This window comes from Hipposideros armiger, unplaced genomic scaffold (assembly GCF_001890085.2).
Source record: "Hipposideros armiger isolate ML-2016 unplaced genomic scaffold, ASM189008v1 scaffold_937, whole genome shotgun sequence".
NCBI lineage: Eukaryota > Metazoa > Chordata > Mammalia > Chiroptera > Hipposideridae > Hipposideros > Hipposideros armiger.
The window spans coordinates 318,497-341,095 of NW_017732287.1; the positions used below are offsets into that span (position 1 = coordinate 318,497).

General features: G+C 38.7%; 1 protein-coding gene across 1 annotated transcript; it reads left to right on the forward strand.

Annotated features, from left to right (window-relative positions):
* Positions 1 to 1,829: 1,829 nt before the first annotated feature.
* CMTM6 (CKLF like MARVEL transmembrane domain containing 6) lies at positions 1,830 to 21,259 on the forward strand. The gene is made up of 4 exons (XM_019630735.1): positions 1,830 to 2,065; positions 11,453 to 11,629; positions 15,804 to 15,902; positions 18,589 to 21,259. Exons 1-4 carry the CDS (start codon positions 1,928 to 1,930, stop codon positions 18,724 to 18,726), a joined length of 552 nt encoding a protein of 183 aa, XP_019486280.1. The 5' UTR covers positions 1,830 to 1,927; the 3' UTR covers positions 18,727 to 21,259.
* The last annotated feature ends 1,340 nt before the right edge of the window (positions 21,260 to 22,599 follow it).

Consider the following 22,599-nt stretch of genomic DNA (forward strand, 5'->3'; position numbering starts at 1 on the left):
AGATTTCTCATTTCCCAGGGTTGAACTATTTAGTGTTGTTTATTCTTAATGAAGATGACAGTTTTCTGTATGGACACATCCATCAAAAGGGCTGATATAGCTGTTTGTTCATGAAGCCTTAAAATATTTGTTCTTTTAACTTATTAAGAAAACATAAGCGACACATTTTTAACTGGGAGGAATATTAGTGTCTAAATTCTGGGGACCCCCAAATCAATCAGAGCAAAGGAAGTTATGGCACATATGCTGTCTCCTACTTAATGGCTTTCATTCCCATCACATTATAAAACAGTGTTTCTCCATATGGATGAATTTCTCATCAATGTCACCTGGAGAGCTTGTTACAAAAGTATATTCCCAAATTCAGACCCTTTGGGGCTGGATTTCTAAGAATCTTTATTTTTTAGTTAAACTCCTAGATGATTCTTATGCACCCTGAAGTTTGTGAATCACAGGCTAAATTTGTATCCTCTTCTAAATTCAAACAGAAGAATTTCCCAAGTGTACCTTAAACAAATCAAGAGGGTTAAGAGAGTTTGTCCATCTCCTCTCTTGTCTCAAAGTGTCCTTTTTCTTTATAACTTTCCCTCAAGTTTTATTTTGAAAAGCTCACACAGAAAAATGAAATAATTATACAATGGACACCCATATACTATACCTTAAACAGATTACTACAGTTGTTTTATCACAAGTCTGTTCTTTTAGCCATCTCTCTATTCATCAACCCATCTTATTTTTTTGGATGAATTTCAAAGTAAATTTCAGACTTCGGTAATGGCTAATTTGGGATGATGTTGACTAGAAGAATAACAGGACAGTGAATCCTTGTAGCCCTGGTGAAAACACAGTGGCCTCATTTAATTGGACAGGATGGGTTGCTGCTTGGCCTTGGCAGGACATTTATTTAGAATACAATTAATCAAAGAAAGATAGTTTGACCTGGCTGTAGACAACCCCCTGCAAAGTAATATCTACTTGTCTCTATTCATTTGAATGGGAGCTTTGTTTTGTTAAGAAGAAGAAAGGGAGGTTTGGAGAGAAGATAAACGTGGACGCAGATGGCAGCAGTAACCCCTCCCCTTTCCCATGGGTTTTGAGTCTCTAATGGAGAGATGGGTTAGAGGCTGAGGTTTGCTAGTTTAGTGGTTAATAGCAAGATTTTAAGTCATACTTGCGAACCCCTAGCTGTGGGAACTGGGATATGATCCTCAGCCTCTTGGCCTCATTTTTTTCATCTGTGAAATAAAAGTAATGATAGTACCTACGTTATATTGTTATGGAGAAAATATGTGTGCCTGACATGTAACTCAATCAACTTCAGTTGCTAAAATATAATTACATTCCTTGATGAGTTTCCTTAAGTTCACACCAAATTAACATAGGTGACTGTGGCAGCTGAACAAGAAAGAGACCAGTCAACTAAATGATGTTGACAAGTAAACCTAAGAGAGATGCAGAAGGCAGCAATCCTTCGAAAGTTCTTCCAGACAACCCATTGCACTTCAAATGAAATCCAATTTCTTCCCTTGCTCTGTCTGCAAGGCCCCTACATTATCTGGCCTCAGCCTGCATCTCCAGTTTCATCTCCTTTCCTTCTCCCTTGTTTAGCCCAAGCCACACCAGCCTTTGGTTTCAGAATAATCCAAGCTCCTCTGGTCCTCAGGACATTTGTACTTGTTCCTTTGCAGGAGAGTCTCTCCCCAGAGCTTGACAGGGCACGAGATGCGGTGAGAAAGGGCTACGGGCGACAGGGGGGCGGGGCAGGGGAAGAGGCGGGGCTAGAGCGGAGGCGGGGCAGGGCGGAGTCGCCGGAAGTCACGGCAGTCAGGGCGGAGGCCCAGGAAGTGACGGCCCCTCCCGCAGATTTCTGGAGTCGGTGAGCTCGGCGCCCCAGTTCTGTGATCGCTGTGTTCACGGGTCCTGGGCGATGGAGAACGGAGCCGTGTACAGGCCCACCACGGAGGAGCACCCGGGCCCTGCCAGGGGCCCCCGGAGCGGCCTCGCAGCCTACTGCTTCCTGGGCCGGCTCAAGTGGCCCCGGCGAGTGCTCAAATTCTTGCAGCTGGTGAGTCTGTCACCGGGACCGGGGGAGCCTGGGCCAGGGAGGCGGGTCTGGCCCCTGGGCCGTCAGCTTGGGAGGCTTCCGAGCCGCCCCTCCTTAACCTGGTTGTTCAGGAAGCCCTTCCCACACCCCCAGTTCTTTCCCTCTCCGCCTGGGGAGGGGGGCGTTACCCTCTGCCTCCCACCCCTCCCGTTGGGCGGCCACTCATCCCCAGATCCATCCCTGGCTGGGTCCCCGAAGGCGTCCTGGAGCCACCAAGCATGTTAGGCAGGTCCAGGAAATGCGTCGGAGCAGACCTAAGGGAGACACCTAGACTCAGTTCATTCACTCTTCTTGTCGCCGCTTTCGTCTCTCCTCCCAGCTATTACCCTGCCTTGTCTCCCCAAGTGCCTGTATTTAGACTACGAAATGCTTTTTGTTTATCTTTCTCTGGTTCTGGTTTTCTTGGTGCGAGCCCATGGGGACAGTTCAATGTGGTGGACAAAGCCTTCCGATACCTCCCGCAGCACTGAGATGTGTGTGTCCAATAAATTGCCTCCCAAAAGTTTTATACTGATTGGGAAAGAACTGTTTCCGAGTGGGCATGTGTGTGGGAAGTACAACGTCGAAAGGACAGCTTTCTGTGTTAGTGTGCAGGCAGCAGGACGAGGGCCTGGTATTTTCAGTTTCATTGAGTTTCAGTTTATTTTTTAGGCAGTGAAGGTCCCTTAACCTATTAGTGAAAATATCGAAACATCTTTGAGATTTAAATTTTGATTCAATTTACACACATATGAAGCTCCTATATTCTGTTTTAACCAGCAGTGAGCAGCAGTTTCTGCAAGAGAACAAATGAAACTGCTTAGAATGTGGATGGGTTGGTTTGTTGTGTGTGTGTTTTTTTTAAACCATCCCAAGTAAAAATAGCCAGTTGGTTTCCTTGGGAAGAGCTTAATTTCTTAGAATACAGATAAGCAGAGCTTGCATTCTTAGAACTCAGATGACCTACTTTTAATGAAAAGAAAAATAGCAGTCAGGAAACTGGCACTATTTTTAAGCCACCAAAATCACATCTGGGAATAATTGGGAAATCACTTGGAGGCAAGTGACCGTGGAGCCTATGGAACCCAGGGGGGTCTGGCTCTGCCTCTGCAGCCTCCTTTTGGTTACATAGTTAACACAGGGCAGCCTGTAGGCTGTTATCAAGTATCAGGGACTCCCTCCTGCTATTGTTCCTTCCGCCCTTCCTCATGTCAGCTCTCACGTGACTTAGATTTCAGCAGTTTCTCTGCTGTTCCCCATTAAATCTCCTATTTTCAGTTGCTATTTATCTTTCCTTCCTAATCAGAAGTGGCAGAGCTAAAGTAAAATGTCTCATTACCTTATTTGTAGCTAAATAAACTATATAGTTCCTTATCTTCAGAACTGAATACAACCCGAAATTTTGGTGGTAGACTTTACTTGGACTCAGAGAAGAGGGGTAGATGAATTTGCCTTGCAAGGGTTGTTAGGCTTGTTCTCCATCATCCATAAGGATAAAGAGGGAAAGAATAAAAACTAATGTCTCTTCTTGAGATCTATGTATTTGTTTATGAGGAACTTGTGATGTTATAGGAATGCTTTCTTCAGTATAGATTTTTAAAAATATTTTTCATTATTGCCTTTCATTTTGATGGTTGTCTTTTTGTTCCTGCTTTGTCTTTTTTAATAATGTCTTAACTTTCACAACAGTAATATTATAGGAGTTACCCAAAAGGTCCCAAGGAACTTATATATGAAATAAAATAAAACTGTCATGCAGCCTGGGGCAACAGTCAAAGTCTTCTTTGACTTAACTCAAATTCTGCCTTTAAGTTGCCTTTTAGGTTGTCTTACTTTAAATGAGTTATTTAAAAAAAATCGAATCACAGAGCTTCAATAAGGAAACAACTGTACTGGGAAAAACCATAATCAGAAGAGAAGGTACTTTAACAGGGGACCTGCAAGTGTTTTATGCAAAATGTAGTGCATTTCTGTCTTTGGGTAGATTATCTGGACCCATACATCTTATCAGATTCTCAAAGACCCCAAAAGAGAAAGGAGCCTTACTCTAAAACTAAAAAAACCAGGTATTGTGGACCTAGGAAATTCTTAGAGTCCTAAGAGGTTGAATTGGATTTCTTCTGAGGTTCTTTCCACTCTTAAGGTTTTTTACAAATCTCTGAGGCTCTGTGGGGTGTGCTGGTACAGAACTGAACACCAAAGGGATAGAGGGGAGCTTGCAAACACAGAAAGGGAGGTTAGAGACAGAAGAACGTTTACTATCTCGAGTTATATATGTGTAACTGAGTTGCAGCCTCTTGGAGTTGTATGTTGTGTCTTACCATTCAGGTACAACCTTAATTTTGTCAAAGGTTTGTCCAAAACATAAGCACCTTCTAACTACTATCTACCCTTTCAGAGCTGAAGAAAAAATAAAGGTTCATCTAGGAATTCAGTGTAAGGAGTCATTGCAGTCCTAAATTTATGCAATTGGTTTATCACCAGTTTATTCTATCCTTAGATTGGTCCTTACACCCATGTATTTTATTTTGTGAGGGTTGTTATTGTTACTTTTTTTTTTTTTTTCTTTTTTTTTAAATGCCTAATTTGTAACACCACTGTTTTCTCTCTATCAGGATTGGGTGACTGCCACAGACATCAGAGTGACCCTGAACAGATTAAACACTTTCGGAGATGAAGTTTTCAATGATCCCAAAGTTCTCAAATCCTACTACTACGCCATCTCAGACTTTGCTGTGGGAGGAAGGTACGTTTTCNCTGCTACCTATTGGTAGCTTAGCGGCTGCTCAGCTTGGGCTGGCATCGAACCGCTGTTGCTCAGAGCTCAAACTCTTGAGCGAGCTCTTAACCAACCGAGCCACTCAGCCGGCCCTGTTATTGTTACTTTTGAGGGAGTTTGTTTTTGTTTTAAGGGGAGAATTACATGTTCACTGTCATTATTGTTCCTATGCGTTTAGCAACCTAATTCCTTGCTAGTAAGCTGGTGCAATGATCTAAATATGTGTAAGGGTCGGCCGAGTGGCTCAGTTGGTCAAGAGTTGGCTTAAGAGCACGAGCTCTGAGCAACAGGGCCGCCGGTTCGATTCCCACATGGGCCAGTGATGCTGCGCCCGAGCTGAGCTGTTGTTGAGCTGCCAACAGGTGGCAGGATGGCTCAGCTGGTGTAACAACAAGATTGCCTGTTTGATGGTGGGCTATGTCCACCCGTAACTAAGACTGAACTGGGCACCTTGAGCTGAGCTGCTGCCCAGATGGCTCAGTGGATAGAGCGTGTGCTCTTAACAACAAGGCTGTTGGTTCAACTCCCGCATGGGATGGTGGCTACACCCACCCGCAACTAAGATTGAACACAGCACCTTGAGCTTAGAGGCCACGAGCTGCCAACGGGAAGCCAGATGGCGACTGGCACCCTCCACAATGAAGATTGAAGAACAACTTGACGGGTGCTTTTCCCCAATTCTCCAACACTGTTCCCCTCCCCCAATTCCCCAATAAAATCTTAAGAAAGTAAAAATAAATAAATAAATATATGTAATATTGTTTCTGCAACAAGCTGACATTGTGTTTATGGTACCAGCTGAATGTCCTGATGGCTGCACAGTACTGTGATTATAATGACTCTTCAAGCAAGCAGTTTGATTCAGAATTCACTAGTGATTTAAACTTACTAAATTATAAATAATGTTATTCTGTAAGTGCTAAGTAACAAATTCCTTAGAAGCAATTCATCTTGTGTTGGTGCTCTCTTCAATATTTAAATGTGAAAATTGACATGTACTAAATTAAAATGCTCTGTTTTTAACCTTGAGGTAGATCCCTGTCAGCAAATTTTATCTTTGAACCTTTTTGGAGAGTAAATATTTGCCTAAGGCAAGGGAGGCCTAGCCTGACTTCAGGCTGACAGGTTTGTTTACTTTAAACTTACATATGATTGCAATTGTCTGCTTACCAAAAAACAAACAAACAAACAAAATCAACGAAAAAATATGATTAAAATAAGCCACACTGCAGCCCTCACACTCTCACGCTCCCCAGCATCACTGTTTCACAATTTGGAGTATGTTTACTTGCTTTTCAAAGGCGTTTTTCCATGGAAGTGTTAAACTTCCGGTTACTTGCCTGTCTTCCCCTTCCTGTGACGGACCAGCTCTCTTCCCCTCCTTACCCCTGACTGTGGTATTTCCATTCCTTCAGGCCCCACCCAGGCCTTGGCTCCTCTTCTAACCCATACACTAAACCAGGCCGCCAGGCAGCCCCTGTTGTCTTCATGGAGAAGTGCATACACCCTGGCATGATCATCACATAACCACACCCACCCAGCACCTTAACCGTCTTTCTCATCACTCCCCATCCAGTTAGGTCAGTTGCCTTATTATCCCTTTTGGGCTTACCATGCAAATTATTGCCTTCATGAATGTGTTCTTTTTTTGGCCCCCTCTTGGAATGTCCTCTGCCTATCCAGCTCCTGTGTGTCTCTTGGCTCTGGGTTGAGTCTTGCCTTTCCACTCATCCTTCTCCAGCTACTTTTAGTCCAGGTGGATCTGAACATTTTCCTGAGATTTCCTGAACTTAGATATAATCAATGCTCAACTCTGAGGTATAAAATATATTGTGTTCTTATTGTTTCTTGTACGTTGATCTTGTTGCTGTCATTACATGTTCCTATGCGTGTTATAGGGCTGCATACATGATACTCAAATACACTTCATTTTTCTTTAATTGAGGTATAATTGACATATAACATATTAGTTTCAGGTGTACAACATAATGATTCAGTGTTTGTATATATTGTGAAATGATCACTTTATTTTGCACTAAAGACGGTAGAGTGCTGTGGGAGATTTATAAAGGAAGCTTAATAGCATTAGAGACGAGGAGTCAGGGGAAAGTTTCATACTGAATATAGCTTGTAGTGGTATTGTCTTGCCTTTAACTGGGAGTAGGAACTAGTAGCTGTCTAAACTTGGTGTTGTACCCCTTCAGTCTCTCAGGATGCTCATGCAGAACCTGCCTCTTAACACTGCTCTGAGGCTTAAGGTTCCTAAAAGTGATTGCTGTTAGATAAGTTTGGAGCAGGACTTGTACGTACTTGACATGATTGTTTCTGGCTCAGCTGGATCCTGGCCCTTTCTTACTGAGAACAGATAAGCAGTCTATATTTATACTACAGATAAGATTTTTTTCTGTCACATAGCCTACACAGATGAGTGTTCCTGATAATCTAGTTATTCTAACAAGAATGGTTCAGGATCGACTATCCTCAAACCCCAATTGGAGTTTTAAGTTGATATCTTTTCACAGTTGATTGACTTTTATACAACTGAGATATATTTTGCACACTTCTCATAGAGAAACTCGTAAAACTAGGACAAGATTTAACATAGAGGCAAGAATAAGGCGAATGGAACATTAGACATTTAGTATTTTATTATACTCTAGTCATGTAAAAACGCATCCTGTAATTATAATTACAGGAGACTAAGGAAATTCCCTTACACAATGACCTTCTCGGATTTGTCTTGGTGTGTCCCTTTATATCCTATGGTTTAATGATTGGGAATGCCTCACCTAGCATCTGTCTGAAGGAAGTTGTTTGGTATATACTGGATCATTTTGTGCTTCACTAATAGGATATCATAGCAGTAAGATCCGTTTTTGTCCTTATGTATAGATTCTTTTCAGTACTGGGGATATATGAATTTTGTATTGCCCAGTGTGTGTGGGGGGTCCCTTAGGCTTAGATGCCAATTTATTTTCATTTATTTATTTATTTTAAAGTTGCAGAAAAGGAGTTTATTAGAAGTAAAAATACATTTCAAAGAAGCAGAAGCGGGCAGGCCTGAGCAGTAGAAAAAAGATAGAGAATGGCTCAAGGGCCATTATTAGAAAAGAAAAAGTATACTCCAAAGAGTTTAGAGCGGGCCCCGGGCAGAGGCAAGGCTCAAAATGCTCAAAAGGCCTTAGATGCCAATTTACATTTGACCTTTTTTAAAAAAAACTTTTGAAATAATTATAGATTTGCAGAAACTGGGAAAAGAATGTACAGGGAGGTCCTATGCATGCACGTGTACATGCGTGTTTGTGTGTGTTTACTTATATGCGATTTTATCACATGTGTAGCTTCTTATGGGCACTGTTAATTTGTTCTTCATCTCTATAATTTTTGTTTGAGGGATGCTATCTAAATGGAAACATGCAGTATATAACCTTCTGAGATTGGATCTTTTTCACTTTGCATAATTGTCTGGACATTCGTTTAGGTTGTTGCATGTATCAGGTTTGTCCCTTTTTATTGCTAAGTAGTATTCCATAGTTATGAACATGCATGTACTAGCACGAACACAAGTTTTCATTTCTCTTGGTCAGATGCATAATGCAGGAATGCAATGGCTGGGTTGTATAGCAGGTACAGGCTTAGTTTTTTAAGAAACTAAGCTCTTTTCCAGGGTGGCTGTACCACTAACCCTTTTTGTATGAAAATGTTTTGTAGAATAAAATTTTTATTATGTACTATGAAATGTATCTGTTGATTTTGTAGTAAGATTGCTGCCCTTAATGTATCTGGTTGCTTCTACTGGCCTGATGTGGGTGAGAAGGCATTTCTCAGTAGGCCTTGACTTGGGACATCAGTTATTTTGATGGTTTTAACTCTCAGAAGGAAACTCCCTCTGCTTCCAGAAACCCACACAAACTACCCAAGTGAAACTCTTCACTCTCCTTCCTCCTACTTCTAGAGAAGAGTAAGCCCCAAACCTGAGCTCTGAATCCTCCCTCTTTTCTTCCTGTCTTTAGACCCACTCATCTTACTGGTTTCTGCCTAAACATTCAAACACGCGCAGTTCTCTCCCGCCTTGAAATCCCCTTCCTGTTGACCTCATCCATTACTACCCTATTGGGCCCCTCTTTTGACACCACACTTCTGACCTATGCTGTCTCTGTTCCACTGCCTTGTTTGCCTCTCACTTCCCAACATGCAGTACTGCAATCTAAGCTTCCCAGCCAGACTACACTGACTGTCGTCTCACTCATGTCACCAGCAGCCTTCTTGCAGCTCAGTCTAATGTTAAGTGTTTCAGTATGGCTCTTGCCTGACCCCTAAGAACCTAATTAGCATTCAGCACTCTTGATTACTTTCTCTTCATGGAAGTCCTTTTTTCCTTGGTCTACTTCCCCTTGGACTGCTGTTCTTGATTGTCGTTTGCTGGTGTCTCCTCCTCTGCATATCCCTTACATCTTGGAGTTCCTCAGAGTTCTGCACAATGCCAGCCTTCCTCCTTCTGAGTGATCTTGCTGGCTCACTGCCACACCTTTATCTGCACCTCAGACCTCTCCCCTGAGCTCCTGACCTATATACCCGTTTACCTCATAGGCCTCTCCACCTAACTCCAGATCCCTCATACCTAGCATATGTAAAACTGAATTTAGTCTCTCCCTGACACCCTTGCCCCTTAAAAAGAAAAAAAAAAAACCTCACAAAAAAAACCTCTTCTTTCTGCAGTGAAGCACCAGTATGTTAATACTGCATACACAACAGTGGGAGCGCTGTTAAAACCCACTTGCATTTAACTGAGCTGCTGAATCAACCAGAGTTAACCATTCTCCATTCAGTGCCAACAAGCATTCTGATCCACGCCAGTCGAGCGCAGACGGCCATGGCCAAGCAGGCCCCTCTGGAAGCGCTCATCACGCTTCCTTCTGCCATCTGTTGACTTGTGTTAATCCCATACTGGTTTATATTAATTATACTTTTTACGGTGAAACAATTAAATATTACACAGACTAAAATTGGGTCTGAAAAGGAATTGTTTCTATGAAAACTAAATTGAATGCTTTGGAAAGATCGAAAAATAAACTACTAAAATATGTTCTGGGGCCGGCCGTGTGGCGCAGTTGGTTAAGAGCACGAGCTCTGAGCAACAGGTCGCTGGTTTGATTCCCACATGGGCCAGTGAGCTGCGCCCGAGCTGAGCTGCCAACAGGCGGCCGGATGGCCCAGCTGGTGAGAGTGCATGCTCTTAACAACAAGGTTGCCATTTTGACTCCCGCATGGGATGGTGGGCTGCGCCCCCCCACAACTAGATTGAAAGCGGCAACTGGACTTGGAGCTGAGGTTGCGCCCTCCACAACTAAGATTGAAGGACAGCTTGACCTGGAGCTGATGAGTCCTGGAAAAAGACAATGTTCTCTTTCCCCAACTCCCCAACACTGTTCCCTTCCCCAATTCCCCAATAAAAATCTTAAAAAAAAATAAATTTTATATATATATATATGTATATATATACATATACATATATGTATATTCTGTAAGTAAGAGCGAGGCAACTGTGAGAGGCTAGTAAAATTAGTGCAGCTCTAGAAGGGTTCTGTCCTTTGTGTCCAAGATCTTGCTCCACTTCAAATAACATCAGTCTGGAAGTGGTAGCCGTACATGATGAAAGCGGTTAATGCAGAAAACATGATGTGGGATTCCAATCAAAGAAAAGACCCACTTCAAATGACTGGTAAATCAACGTGCCTTTCTGTATTAAGTGAAAATATTTAAGTGCACGTGTATTATCCTGCTTCCTACTTTATTCGTAGTCATCCTATCTGACATGGACTTCTACTTCATCTTTCCGTGATTAGCCGCCCTTCTCCATCACTGTTACATTACCCGGGGCACACTCTTCCCTGATTTCCAACATCAGCTTCCCAGCTGGATGTCTGTCCCAAGTTTTGCCCTTCCTCCGTCCCTTCTCCATATTATAGCTAGTGACAGTTACCAAAAGCATAAACCTGATCATGTCACCCTTTGCTTTAAAACCCTTAAAACCCAGGTTCCTTAAACCAGTTAAAGAGGACAGTTAGATTCGGCCTCTGCTTACTTCTCCAGTCTCATTTAATCATTTTTGTGCTGTCATCCCCGCCCTCACACTGGACACTTTAGGCACAAGTGACTCAACTTGCTTTCACAGTTCAGCTGTGGGTTTGGATGTCTGTGTGTGCGCTGGGGTATTAGGGTGCCATGCTCTCACCACTAGGTCTTTCTATGCACTGCTTCTCTGCCTAGAACATCTTTCACTGAGTGTAACCCCCAAACTGACTCTTCTGTCCTTTGGGTCTCAGCTTTCCTTTAGGAAGCCTTTCCTGACCCCCGAGTTGAAAGTTTCTTCTGTGTTCCTTTAATAACAACACCCTGTATTTCCCCTATTCTGTAGAACATGGTGGTTAATTATTTCTGTACCTATATTCCTTCTAGGCAACCAGGCTGTAAGTTCTGTGTACACTAGCCGTTGAGTAATCTTGTTTGCCATAGTCTCCGCTTGATAAATATTTGAGTGAACAGGTGGTGTTTTCTGAGTACTGTAAAATGTTTTGTTTCTGTTGTAGGTGCTGTCTCTGCTGGCCTTTATCTGTGAAGAAGTTGTATCCCAGTGCACTTTGTGTGGAGGACTTTACTTCTTTGAATTTGTAAGCTGCAGCGCCTTTCTTCTGAGTCTCCTTATGCTGATTGTGTACATCTCTCCACTTTATGACAGAGTTGATGCTGACAAAGTCAAGTTATCGGTAAGCATGAAAAAACATAATCTCTGTATTAAGAACCTAGCTATTTTGGAATCTTGTATTGTTTTATTACTCAAAGTAGTAACACTTTTCAAATGCCGTAACATGAGAAGGGTTGTTCCAATTCTGCCTTTAAGCAGCTCAGTTTTCCCTGGCAAATGGGATGATAGAAGGGAAAGTGAAATTAGAATGAAAGTGACAAATACTACCCCTAGTTTATAATTACTGGTGGTTTAATCTAATTCACATTAGATATTTTTTTAAAAACAAGGATTTTTGTCACTTTTGATTTCTCACATTTCACAGTGTCACTTGTTGGTTATACAGTTATTCACTGTGTACCTGTTATACACCAGGCATCATACTAGAACAGGGGTCGGCAAACTGTGGTTTGCGAGCCACATGCGGCTCTGGGTACGTTCCGTCTCAAAAGTTTGCCAACCCCTGTGCTAGACACTAGAGCTACAGTAATGAACTAATGTGCTATATTTCTGGAGTGTATAAAATAAAACAGCGTGTAATTCTACCTATTTTGTTTTGATTTTATTATGAAAAAAGTTGTGTATAAGTGAATTAAGAGGACATTTATTAGAGATAACTTTCTAAAGACTTAGTCGGCTGACCCTGTGTTTTTATTTGAGTATAGTATGCATTTGTGAGATGACTGATGAACTTATTCACCTATGTACTGTATTTAAGGAGGATCAATTTTTAACTATTAAGAACAAGAGATAATAGGATAAATATAAAGCAATAAGATTATGTTTTTTTAATTAATGAGAAGCAAGCATTGACTCATTGATTATACACCTTTTACTTTTTAAAAAATATTTTACACCTTTTACTTTTATATTTACTTTTTAATACATTTGCTTTTTTCTATATACATCTTTGTACATCTTAAATTTTGTGTCGTAGGAATATATTACCTTGTTTTAAAACAATTATTTTAGGTTAAAAAAAATTTTTTTTAAGTTGATAACAGTTAAAAAATAACGTTTTTTAAACCTAGAGCTGGACAGAAACAGGTAGAGCTGAATCAAACCCATCAGGTCTTTGATGAGCTCATACATGCAGTTCTAGTTCTTGGAATGGCCAGTGGACGACCATTTTGTTATTTTACTGATAACAGCTGCTGTCAGTGCACACTGTGCGTCAGGTATTTTATGTGCTGTGATTTAGACTCCTCACACTTTAATGCTCCATTTTTCTGTTGAGGAAACTTGGGTTCAGGGTGGTTAACTAACTTGTCCAAAGTCACGCAGATAGGGTAAAAAGAAACTGAGATCTGACCCCAGGAAAGCCCTCACACTCTGCATTCTATCACAGGGCCTAAGCAGAATCTTACTAGAACCAGTGCCCTAGCAACTGTAGATGCTGTCATGGCAGATAGCATCACCACAAGAATCTCTGTATAACAATGACAACAATAGAACTCATTGACTTTATGAAATACATATAAAAAGAGGATGCAGAGAGAATACCTTAGAATGTTTATTATATTTATAATCTTTGAAAAGTCTTCCTTTTTACAGAAAAGTATGTGATAAGATTTGGACACGGAAAAATTAGTGTCTGAGCTAATTGATTTGTAGTTTGAACGTATAAATTTATATTTGAAACATTAAAAATTAAAATCATTTGTTCATTTCCTGTCTCAACAGCAAAACAATATCAGTACCCATAAGAATATTTTAATAATTGTTTAGTTTTTACTTTAGTGCTACATCAGTAGTGTTTAAGAACATTGATCTTTTTGACAAGAAACAATATTATAATATTTTCCAGTTTACTGTAATGGTCTAACTAAAGTAAACAAAATAAAACATTTATTACATCAAACTTGAGCATTTAAAAAGTTATTTTTGAGTAAATACTGATTTAAATACTGAGAACAAAAGAAATAAGTCATTTTATCTTAAAACAGCTTTTGTAAATATTTTGCTATACTGTATTTCTTTTGGGTTTTTTGTTTCTGTTAATAGGTAATTTAAAAAATTTTAAATAGTCGTAATCAGGTATATATATTCAGATATATATGTATCAGATACACACACACACACGAGGTGCCAAAAAAATATATACACATTTTAAGAGATGTTATCTATGTATTACTTTTCGAAGTTCAATTGAATTATGGTGGCAATGTGTAATATGACGTTTGCTCAAAAGATGGCGTTAATCAAATGAATGCATAGCGTCACCATGCGAGAGGCAGGACAGTCAAAGAAAAATACAGCTTTTTCATTTCCTTTTCTTAAAATGTATACACATTTTAAGAAAAGAAAATTGAAATGTGTGTACATTTTTTGGCACCCTGGTATATATTCTACTTTTCACCTAACATCGTAAGGATTTCATGTTTGTTTTAATGGTTTAAAAATCACTTTTATGTGGAGTATAGTGTGGGAATGGAGTCAATGGAATTGTAATAGATAAGTATGATATCGGGGGAGGAGGGTTGTCATTTTGTGAGGGGTGAAAAGGATAACTATTGCATTGTTTTGTACACCTGAAACTAATAATAAAAAAATAATAAAAATAAAAATCACTTTTACTGTGTGCATATTAATGTACTTAAATTTTAAATATATTTTCATGTAAAAGAGGTTTTTGTTTTTTAAAGAAAATGTTTTGAGTGTGTGGTGATAGTGTCTAGGGTGGAATGATAATCTTTTATAAGAAAGAATCTTTTCTATTTTTTGCTACTGTGGGTCAGATTCTATCAAGAATAACAATAGCCACCATTTATGGAATATCAACTACATGCCTGGCACTGATCTAAGCACTTTCTATGGGTTAACACTAATCTTTAGAGTCACCTTATGAAGAAGATACTGTTATTACCCCCATTTTGCAGGTGAAGAGACAAAGGCACACTGATGTTAAGTAACTAATTCAAAGTCATAGAGCTAGGAAGTAGTGTCACTGGGATCTGAACTCAGGTCATCTGGCTCTAGAACCCATGTTTATTGAATACTGCAATATTCTGTCTCAAAATGATTGTCTTGTTTAAATACCTCCTTAAATGTACTCCAAATATTAGTAAATAGAGTTATATATATATATAACTTATTATATATGTATATATATATTATATATAATATTAGTAAATAGAGTTATATATAACATGCTGATGTGAAATAATATTCAAAGGAATAGAAAAAACAAAATACTGCAGAAAAACACCTCTTTTAGAAGCAAAGAGAAACCTCTTAAATTATTTATAAATGTTAAGTGAATGATTAACAGTGGTCTAGAAATTCTGTGGTGGATAGTTTGATCAATGTTAGGGTTAGTGGAGACTGCATTTCAGAAATCTCAGACAGCACCAAACCTAAAACGCTTTGGAGTGGCTGTTGCTTACCATTTTCCTCTCTGAATCATGTATGTCAAGCCCTGTTTTCAGCTGGCATATGAGAGAGAGCATTATGAGGAAGTGCTTCAGAGAGCACTTGGAAACTCATGAAGAACTTCAGCATTGTAAGCTGCATTATGATGAGATTAGGAAGCTTTCATGGTAGCTAGCTTGTCATTCAAGCTCATTGTGGGCTACCCACTTGGAACATTTGAAAGTACGTAAAATGTTACTCCAGAAAGTTTAAAGGTCTAAAATAACATACTGTTGGCATAATTTTATTTAGTTAATGATGGGTGGTTCTTTTCTTTATTTTTTATGATTATTATTATTTTTTCAGGTGTACAAAACAACATAATGAGTGGGTGGTTCTTTTGATTCTTTCTTTTGCAAAGTGCTTTCAAAGCACCAAAGTACTCTTAGAGAGGCCAAAGTATCCAACAGAATACTTTTGAAAGGGAAGAAAAAAAGTAAGATACGATTTAATAAATCCTTTGGCTTTGATAATTTTAATATGTTCTAGAGAGAAACACACACACACACACACACACACACGACCTTTTGAGGAACTGTTTTTATGAAAAGATTATTTTGTGATGTACTCTCTGAATATATGCCCTGTCCAAAGTGTGGCTAGGGTTCCTTTATAGGGTATTTCTTGAATGCCAGGGTTATTGAAAAGTTAGAAGTCAAAGTATGTAAATATGGGTTGTGTGAAGGAAAAAAAAGTAAGTCACTGAAGATTTTTAAAAAGTAAAACATTTGTTTCTATCAACCTAACCATGCTATATTCCTTATGTGTTTTATATATATGTGTAGGACTTTTATATTACTTTGGGGATAGGATGTCTGTTCTTGTTGGCATCCATCATTTTCGTTTCTACACATGACAAGACTTCAGCTGAATGGGCTGCAATTGTAAGTACCTTGTATTTTTATCTTTGCTTAGTTTTGTTTCATTAGAAATATGAAATCTGGAAAGTACTTGACAAGTTATACACTATGGGAGAATAATTTGTCTTTTAACTTATTTTTTAGCATAATTTTGAATAGAAGATCTAAAAGCAAATAATGATAGCTTTAAATATGATAGCTTTAAAAACTTAGAACCTGTCTTTAGAATTTGAGTTTTGTTAACAAAAACCCATTTATTCCACATACGAACATGGAAGTGGTAGAATTGAGTTTTGTTTTTTTTTTAGCCGAGCCATCCTGTCACCTGTTGGCAGCTCAGCGGCTGCTCAGCTCGTGCTGGGACTCGAACCGATGTTGCTCAGAGCTCACACTCTTGTGCAAGCTCTTAACCAACTGAGCCATTCGGCTAGCCCTTAGAATTGACTTTTATTATCTTGCATTTCTCTACTTTTCAGTTTAACAGAAACACTCTTACATGCCATGTGCTGTTCTAGGTGTAGAGAATAACAGGAGAAATTATCCCAAATTGAGCCTAATAAAAGAGATGGATAAGTAAACCTTTTTATCCTGGGTGGGGAGCAGATTTATTTTAGAATTCTGAATATTTTGGATTTTAGAAAGGTAATACTGTATATATACTTTATTACACAGTACTTTCAGAGGAGCTGGGTAGCATTTTGTAATCCAGCATGTTAATATTTATGAAGCATATGAATAGTCACAGTAAAAGGGATATTTCTACTTTGTGTTGATTTTGAGCAAAATAAATTATTTGTAGCTTTTTTGGATTTCAGAATTGTAAATTAAGGATCATAGACCAGAATTGGAATCAGTGTTGTGAACGTGAATGACTAACAACAGGATAGCAGATCCTCTTGCAAGTCAGCTGGTTTCCAATTGATACTTTGTTCATGACAAAATTGAAGTTGTAATTAATTGAGTTGCTAGCTAATAGATCATTAAAATGACTTTTTTATGATAGAACAACTTAAAAGGAGTTTAATAGTTGCATGGCTATAATCTATCTGCCTACCACGGTTTCTTAGCACTTAATATGTGTAAAAACAAAACAGAAATGAAACTAATGCTGAACCATGACTCACTCTAGCAATGTGTATCCATGGATACATGAACCAAACCAATTGAAGAGAAAATCAAAGTTTTAATAGAGCCTATGATTAATTTCAGTTTATGGACATATTTTTGTTGCAGAGGAGTATGATAGGGTGATGAGGAAAATATTTTCAAGTATACAAATATATTACTATAAAATGCTGTGAAAGAAGTGAAATGGAAGTTGAGGAAAAGTTGAGTTTGGGGGGAAAAAAGCATGGCATAAAATTTCCAGCTATTAGTAAACAGCTTATTTGTGTGTTTTAATTAGATGATATGTTAGATTGTTATGTTATTAACAACGTTATGTTAGTATTTAGATTTCATTGGCTATGTTTAACAGTTACTGGTAGTTTAAAAACTCATTTATAATATGCTAGAAATTATCTTTTGCAACTGTTTAAATTATGAAAAATTCTGTAGAATCAAATGAGGGGGTCCGTTTTTCAAGAAAATTTTGTGAAATAGGTGAGCAAAAGAGCTGGAAGATCATCTATCTGGATTATTTGGCATAAAGGGCCATAGATGGACTGGAGCTCTGTGAGGTGATCAGCAGCTTCACAGACATGGTGACATCTGGTCTACCTTTAAAGTATTGAAAGTTTGCCAGACCAATAAGGGGGAAGATGGCCATCAGGGGACAAGAGACTTGGGTTTTGAGGGTAGGGTTAATAATTAAATTTAGGTTGAATGTGTTGGGGACACCAAGGTAAATTGATTTGGAGCTCAGTTTGCTTTACAGTGAAATGAAGCAGAATGCATATTCTTTAGAGTGGAGGGGTTGGGTGTGAAGGGTCAAGAGATTGTAGCAGACTACAACAAAGCCTTAAAAATTATGGAGATGCAGGGTTAGAGTTGAAAGGGACTTTAACCATTACCTACATCAATTTTCACTTTTTACAGAACGCTTCTTTGGTCCCCATTTCTTTAAGGGTTTTGCTAGTGAGGAAGCTAAATTTGAACCATGGTCTTCTGTTTTTTCACAAAACTCTCGAAATGTTTGATATGTTAGAAGCGTACAATGAGGAAGTGATTTAAGGAAGAGGAAGTAGGTGGTGACGTCATGTTGCTGTGTCATTAGAGTGTGACAGTTAACAGGAAAATATTTTTTTTAGGTAATTTAACCTAAAAATATCTTTAAAATAGAATTTCTGTTTTGATATTAATAATTTTTTCCTATTTTACCTAGGCTCAGCTGCCTTCTCAGATATGTCCCTTATCTCATCTGTAGATAAATCTAACCATTGCTAATAATCCTGTGTATTGTATCATTTTATAGGATTTTTTTTTTTTCATCTGTTAACCTTAGTTTCATGGATTGGCACCCCACACATACACATGTACATATAAGATACTTGTATGTTGTGAGACTAATAGCCATTATTCTGGAATTTTTTTTTTGTAGCTTCCTTCCATTTTTTGATAGAAAATTTTTTTACCACTAAAGTTAAGAATGTGTATAAGATAATATAGATGAATCATCTTGCTTGAATGAAACACTCTCAAAGCCAGGTAGGAAATGTGAAATTCTATTCCAGAAGTCCTCATATAACTTTCCCCCATTTTTCCTCCTCAGGTGTTTGGATTTCTAGCAAGTGTCATGTTCCTGTCTGACTTTGTCATTATGTTCTGTGAAAAACGAGAGGAATCCCAGCTGAGAAAACCTGAGACTACCGTTAGGACAGAGGCCCTCACTGAACCACTTAATGCTTAAAGACTCTAGGGAGCAGGTGTTACGTAAATTAGTGACTGCGTGGTGCCTGAGCCCAGGCAGAAGCTCTTGTACAATGTGTATAACTGTTAAACCACTTTTGAAGAGCAGGAGGAAGGACAGGGCTGTGTGTCAGTCACCACAGTTTAGGCCGGAGGGTTTTTGTTTTTTTTAAATTTTTTTATAACAGTTGAAACTTGTATCAAATGAAGTTTTTTTTTTTTTTTTTGGAGGTGAGGGCAATTGTTTCTTTAAATCACAGCTCAACTGATGATACATTATTCTGTCACTGTTACTAGGCTTAGCTTTCAAACTATGCTTTATATTTGTATAAATGCATGATTAAGCTCATCTGTTTATAAATTGTTTCATTTTTTACTTTAATTTGCTTAGTTAGGTTTTTTGATGATTAGATACAATTTAATATATAAATTTTTAAATTCAATATTTAAAATGTTGGTCTAGGTTTTTTCCTTAAAATATAATAATAACCAGGCTTTAGTATATCTCACTCAGCCTTAAAATTATACTGTAACAATTTAGGATAATTATTATTAACTCTTTTATAGCCTAATAGAAAATATATGGGGGATTTTGCTATTTTATATATATAAAAGCAGCAACGGTCCACAACCCCATTTTTATGCTGCACTTTGGTTGTTGACCAAGTAAAAAAAAAAAAAAAAAAAGACTTACATAACAGAAGAGTGGAAGAAACTGATACCATGCCTAAGGACCAAAGATAAAGATATACTTTTTGCGCAATACAGTGAAATTACAAAAGCAGGCTTCGATCACTTATCAAATGCCTGAAGAGATGAGTTCATAATCTGAGTTAGGACATGGTCCGTTCTCCTATTGGCATATGACCCTTTCTACTGAAATTAATACAGCTCTTCAGGTCCTCTTCAGATGTTTTCTTTGGAGTCAGTCATCTTTTCAAAACCGCAGCCTTTGATTTTTCATGTATTTGAGATGCTCCCTTTTTTGTCTCCTTATCAGAATGGTCCACACACTGCTTCATCATCAGGCAGAGGTGGGACCTCTGCCTCTCTTTCTTTTTGGCAGTTGCCTTTCGATGGTCCAGAATCTTGGGCCCTTTTAATTGCATAGAGTGTTAGCAGAATCTTTAGGGATTTTGTTCCCACGAAAGCACTGCTCTAGCTTCTCTTTGGAGGAGACCTTAAGAAAGTGATTATCTAGAGAATCTTGCCCACATTAATACTGTTGATGGTGTAAGGGAGTAGTCAAACATTTCTCAAGAGACACTTCATAACCACTTCTGATCATTTGGAAGAATTGTCTGTTGCTGGTAGGTTGTCTTAGAGCCAACCTGACAAGGCACCTGGGATAGGACCTTTCTGACCAAGTGGTTCACAGACTAGACCTTTCTTGTCCTCCTAGATTTTTGACTCAAGATTCTGGTGTTACAGCAATGAACCCATGTGTCAAGGACTTTGGTGGAGGTCTCCCCAGGTAGGCATGCTAGGTTTTCTATCTGAAAATTGGAATCATGTTTCCAGAGAGATAGATAGTTTAGTGACCCCATCTGTTTGTATCAGATTTTGGATGCTAGTGTTAGTGGTGATGCCACCACTGCCTGCTTGGGAGATAATGAAACCTATTATGGATGCTATTTTTACTGGGTGTGCCATCTAAGACAGGGGGAATAGCCTGGGTCTTGGATTCAAGAATAAAGACTGGTTCAAAGATAATCAAGTTATGATAGGCAAGTTCTGGAATTTCACATCAAACTGTACCGTTGCCATTTGAATATCATCTAGACCCAGCTGGGATTCACAGCAAATCGTCTAGGGTACCTCAAGGTCCCCATCCATGCATTGGGTTTAGTTGAGTTTGATGGCCTTGTCCTCAGCTGGCCTCCTACATATAGAGTGTTTGCCGTGAGCGTAAGCTCTGGTTATTCTGAGGTTTCACTTCCATTTGTTTCATTGGTGTAGAAGTGGGCCTCTTAGCTGACCTCCTAATCCTTTCCTTTCCAGAAAGATAATATATTCCCTGGCATTTTTGTTCACTCTAGAACCTTTCTTCACATTGGTTTTTTTTGTTTGTTTTTTTCCCCTTCCCACATTGGTTTTTATGGGAACCTTAACTGATTATCCTCCCTCTTCTACTTTAGAAGGAATTAGAAGTAAAACGACCATTGTGGTCAATAAAAAGTTCAAGGAGAACTTGGGACCAAAACCACTGTTAACGTACAGAAAAGGGCAAACTCAATAAACTTAAATTTAAAATAATTTATTTAACATCTATGGTAAATTTAATGTTATATTTTATACAAATGAACTGTTTAGAATGGTTCTTAATAATTATAAGGGACATGCACACTTACAATACAGAAATTTTTACAATTGCTATACTTAAATTATGTTCTGTTTGGGGACCGGGAAATGTATTTTTACATTGTTTATAGCCAATCACTTTTGTATTTATCAATTTAAATCCTGTGGGTCTTTTTTTATCTCTGTGTCAAATTTTGTAGTCATCTTTTTAAATAAATCTATCTTATTGTCCATACCTGTGTAGTTGTTTAATTATTGCAGAAGCATGATATTTAGAGGAAAGCTTTCTCCAGAGTTCTAGGAACGGGACCTACAACTATGGTGAGTACCTATTTGCAATGCTGGACTGTGGTTCTACCCAGGTGCAGGACACAGGTAACAAATAAATAAAACCACTTTCTACCCATGGGCTGGCCCTCTTGTTGGAAAGTTGGAATATACATTCAGACAATTTTAGGGAGCCATGGATGAAGAGTTATAAAGGAATGTTTATGTTTATGGAGTAAATGCCTTTATATACTTCCAAAGAAGCAAATTTGGACTATCCATCACTTTCTTGATGTGGCTAACTAACAATGCTAATAACAAAATAGGCACATTCTCCTTAGGACTTGCGCAATGATTGGGAAAGCGTGAAGCAAAACTAGGGTGGTTCTGGTAGAGCTACGACTATTTGTGTAGTTTGCAAAATTCCTGCCTCCAGCCTGTCTGAGAATAACAAGGTCTTTATAGTCATCAAGAACTCATTGGAATTTGTACATTCTTCAGAGTTTTGTGTTTTGTTTTGATAAAGAGCATTGTATCAATATGCAGTTGACTGCAAAGAGCAGAAAACCTAATTAAGTGGATCTTACACATTAAGGAAAATTCATTTCACAAGAAGTCTGGGTAGAGCAATTCCATGACTAGTAAATTCAGTGGCTTGGTGGTATCATCAGGGACCATGTTTCTTTCCATCTTTTCCTGCTCACCCATCTTCTGCCATGAGTTTTGGCCCTCAGGATTGACCCTTACTGTGTAGCAAGATGGTGGCAACATCTCCAGGTACCTTCGCTTACACAGCAATGTTCAAAGGCCAGAGAGGAGACTGTTTATTCTTCTGTGTCTCTCTAATTAAAGTGTTCCTTTTTTTTACGGAATTCCCTCAGTGGACTTCACCTCCATGCCTACTATTGGGTTGTCGGGAAAGTCATGACGTATTTTTCTATGTTTTTCAATGCAAAAATGTGTTATGATTTTCCCGATGACCCAATAGAAGACCTTAAATGCCCATTTGTAAATCACTTATTGACGTAGAGAATGGAATTACTGTAATTGGCTGAAACTAGTCAAGATTCCTCCCCTTAGGTTGTGAATACCCTTTGAAGCAGATAGTCTTTTAATACCTGAACAAAACTGATTCTGTTAGCAACAAAACGGGCCATTGGGTCGGGAATCAAAAGTGTCTGGGATAGCATGTTAAGGATTGTGCTCCAGCTAGGAGAAATAAAATTCCAGTTTAAGGCTTTTTTTTTTTTTTTTTTGGGTAGGCCTGACTACTACAAAACAATTAAAAATAGAAAAACTAACAGTT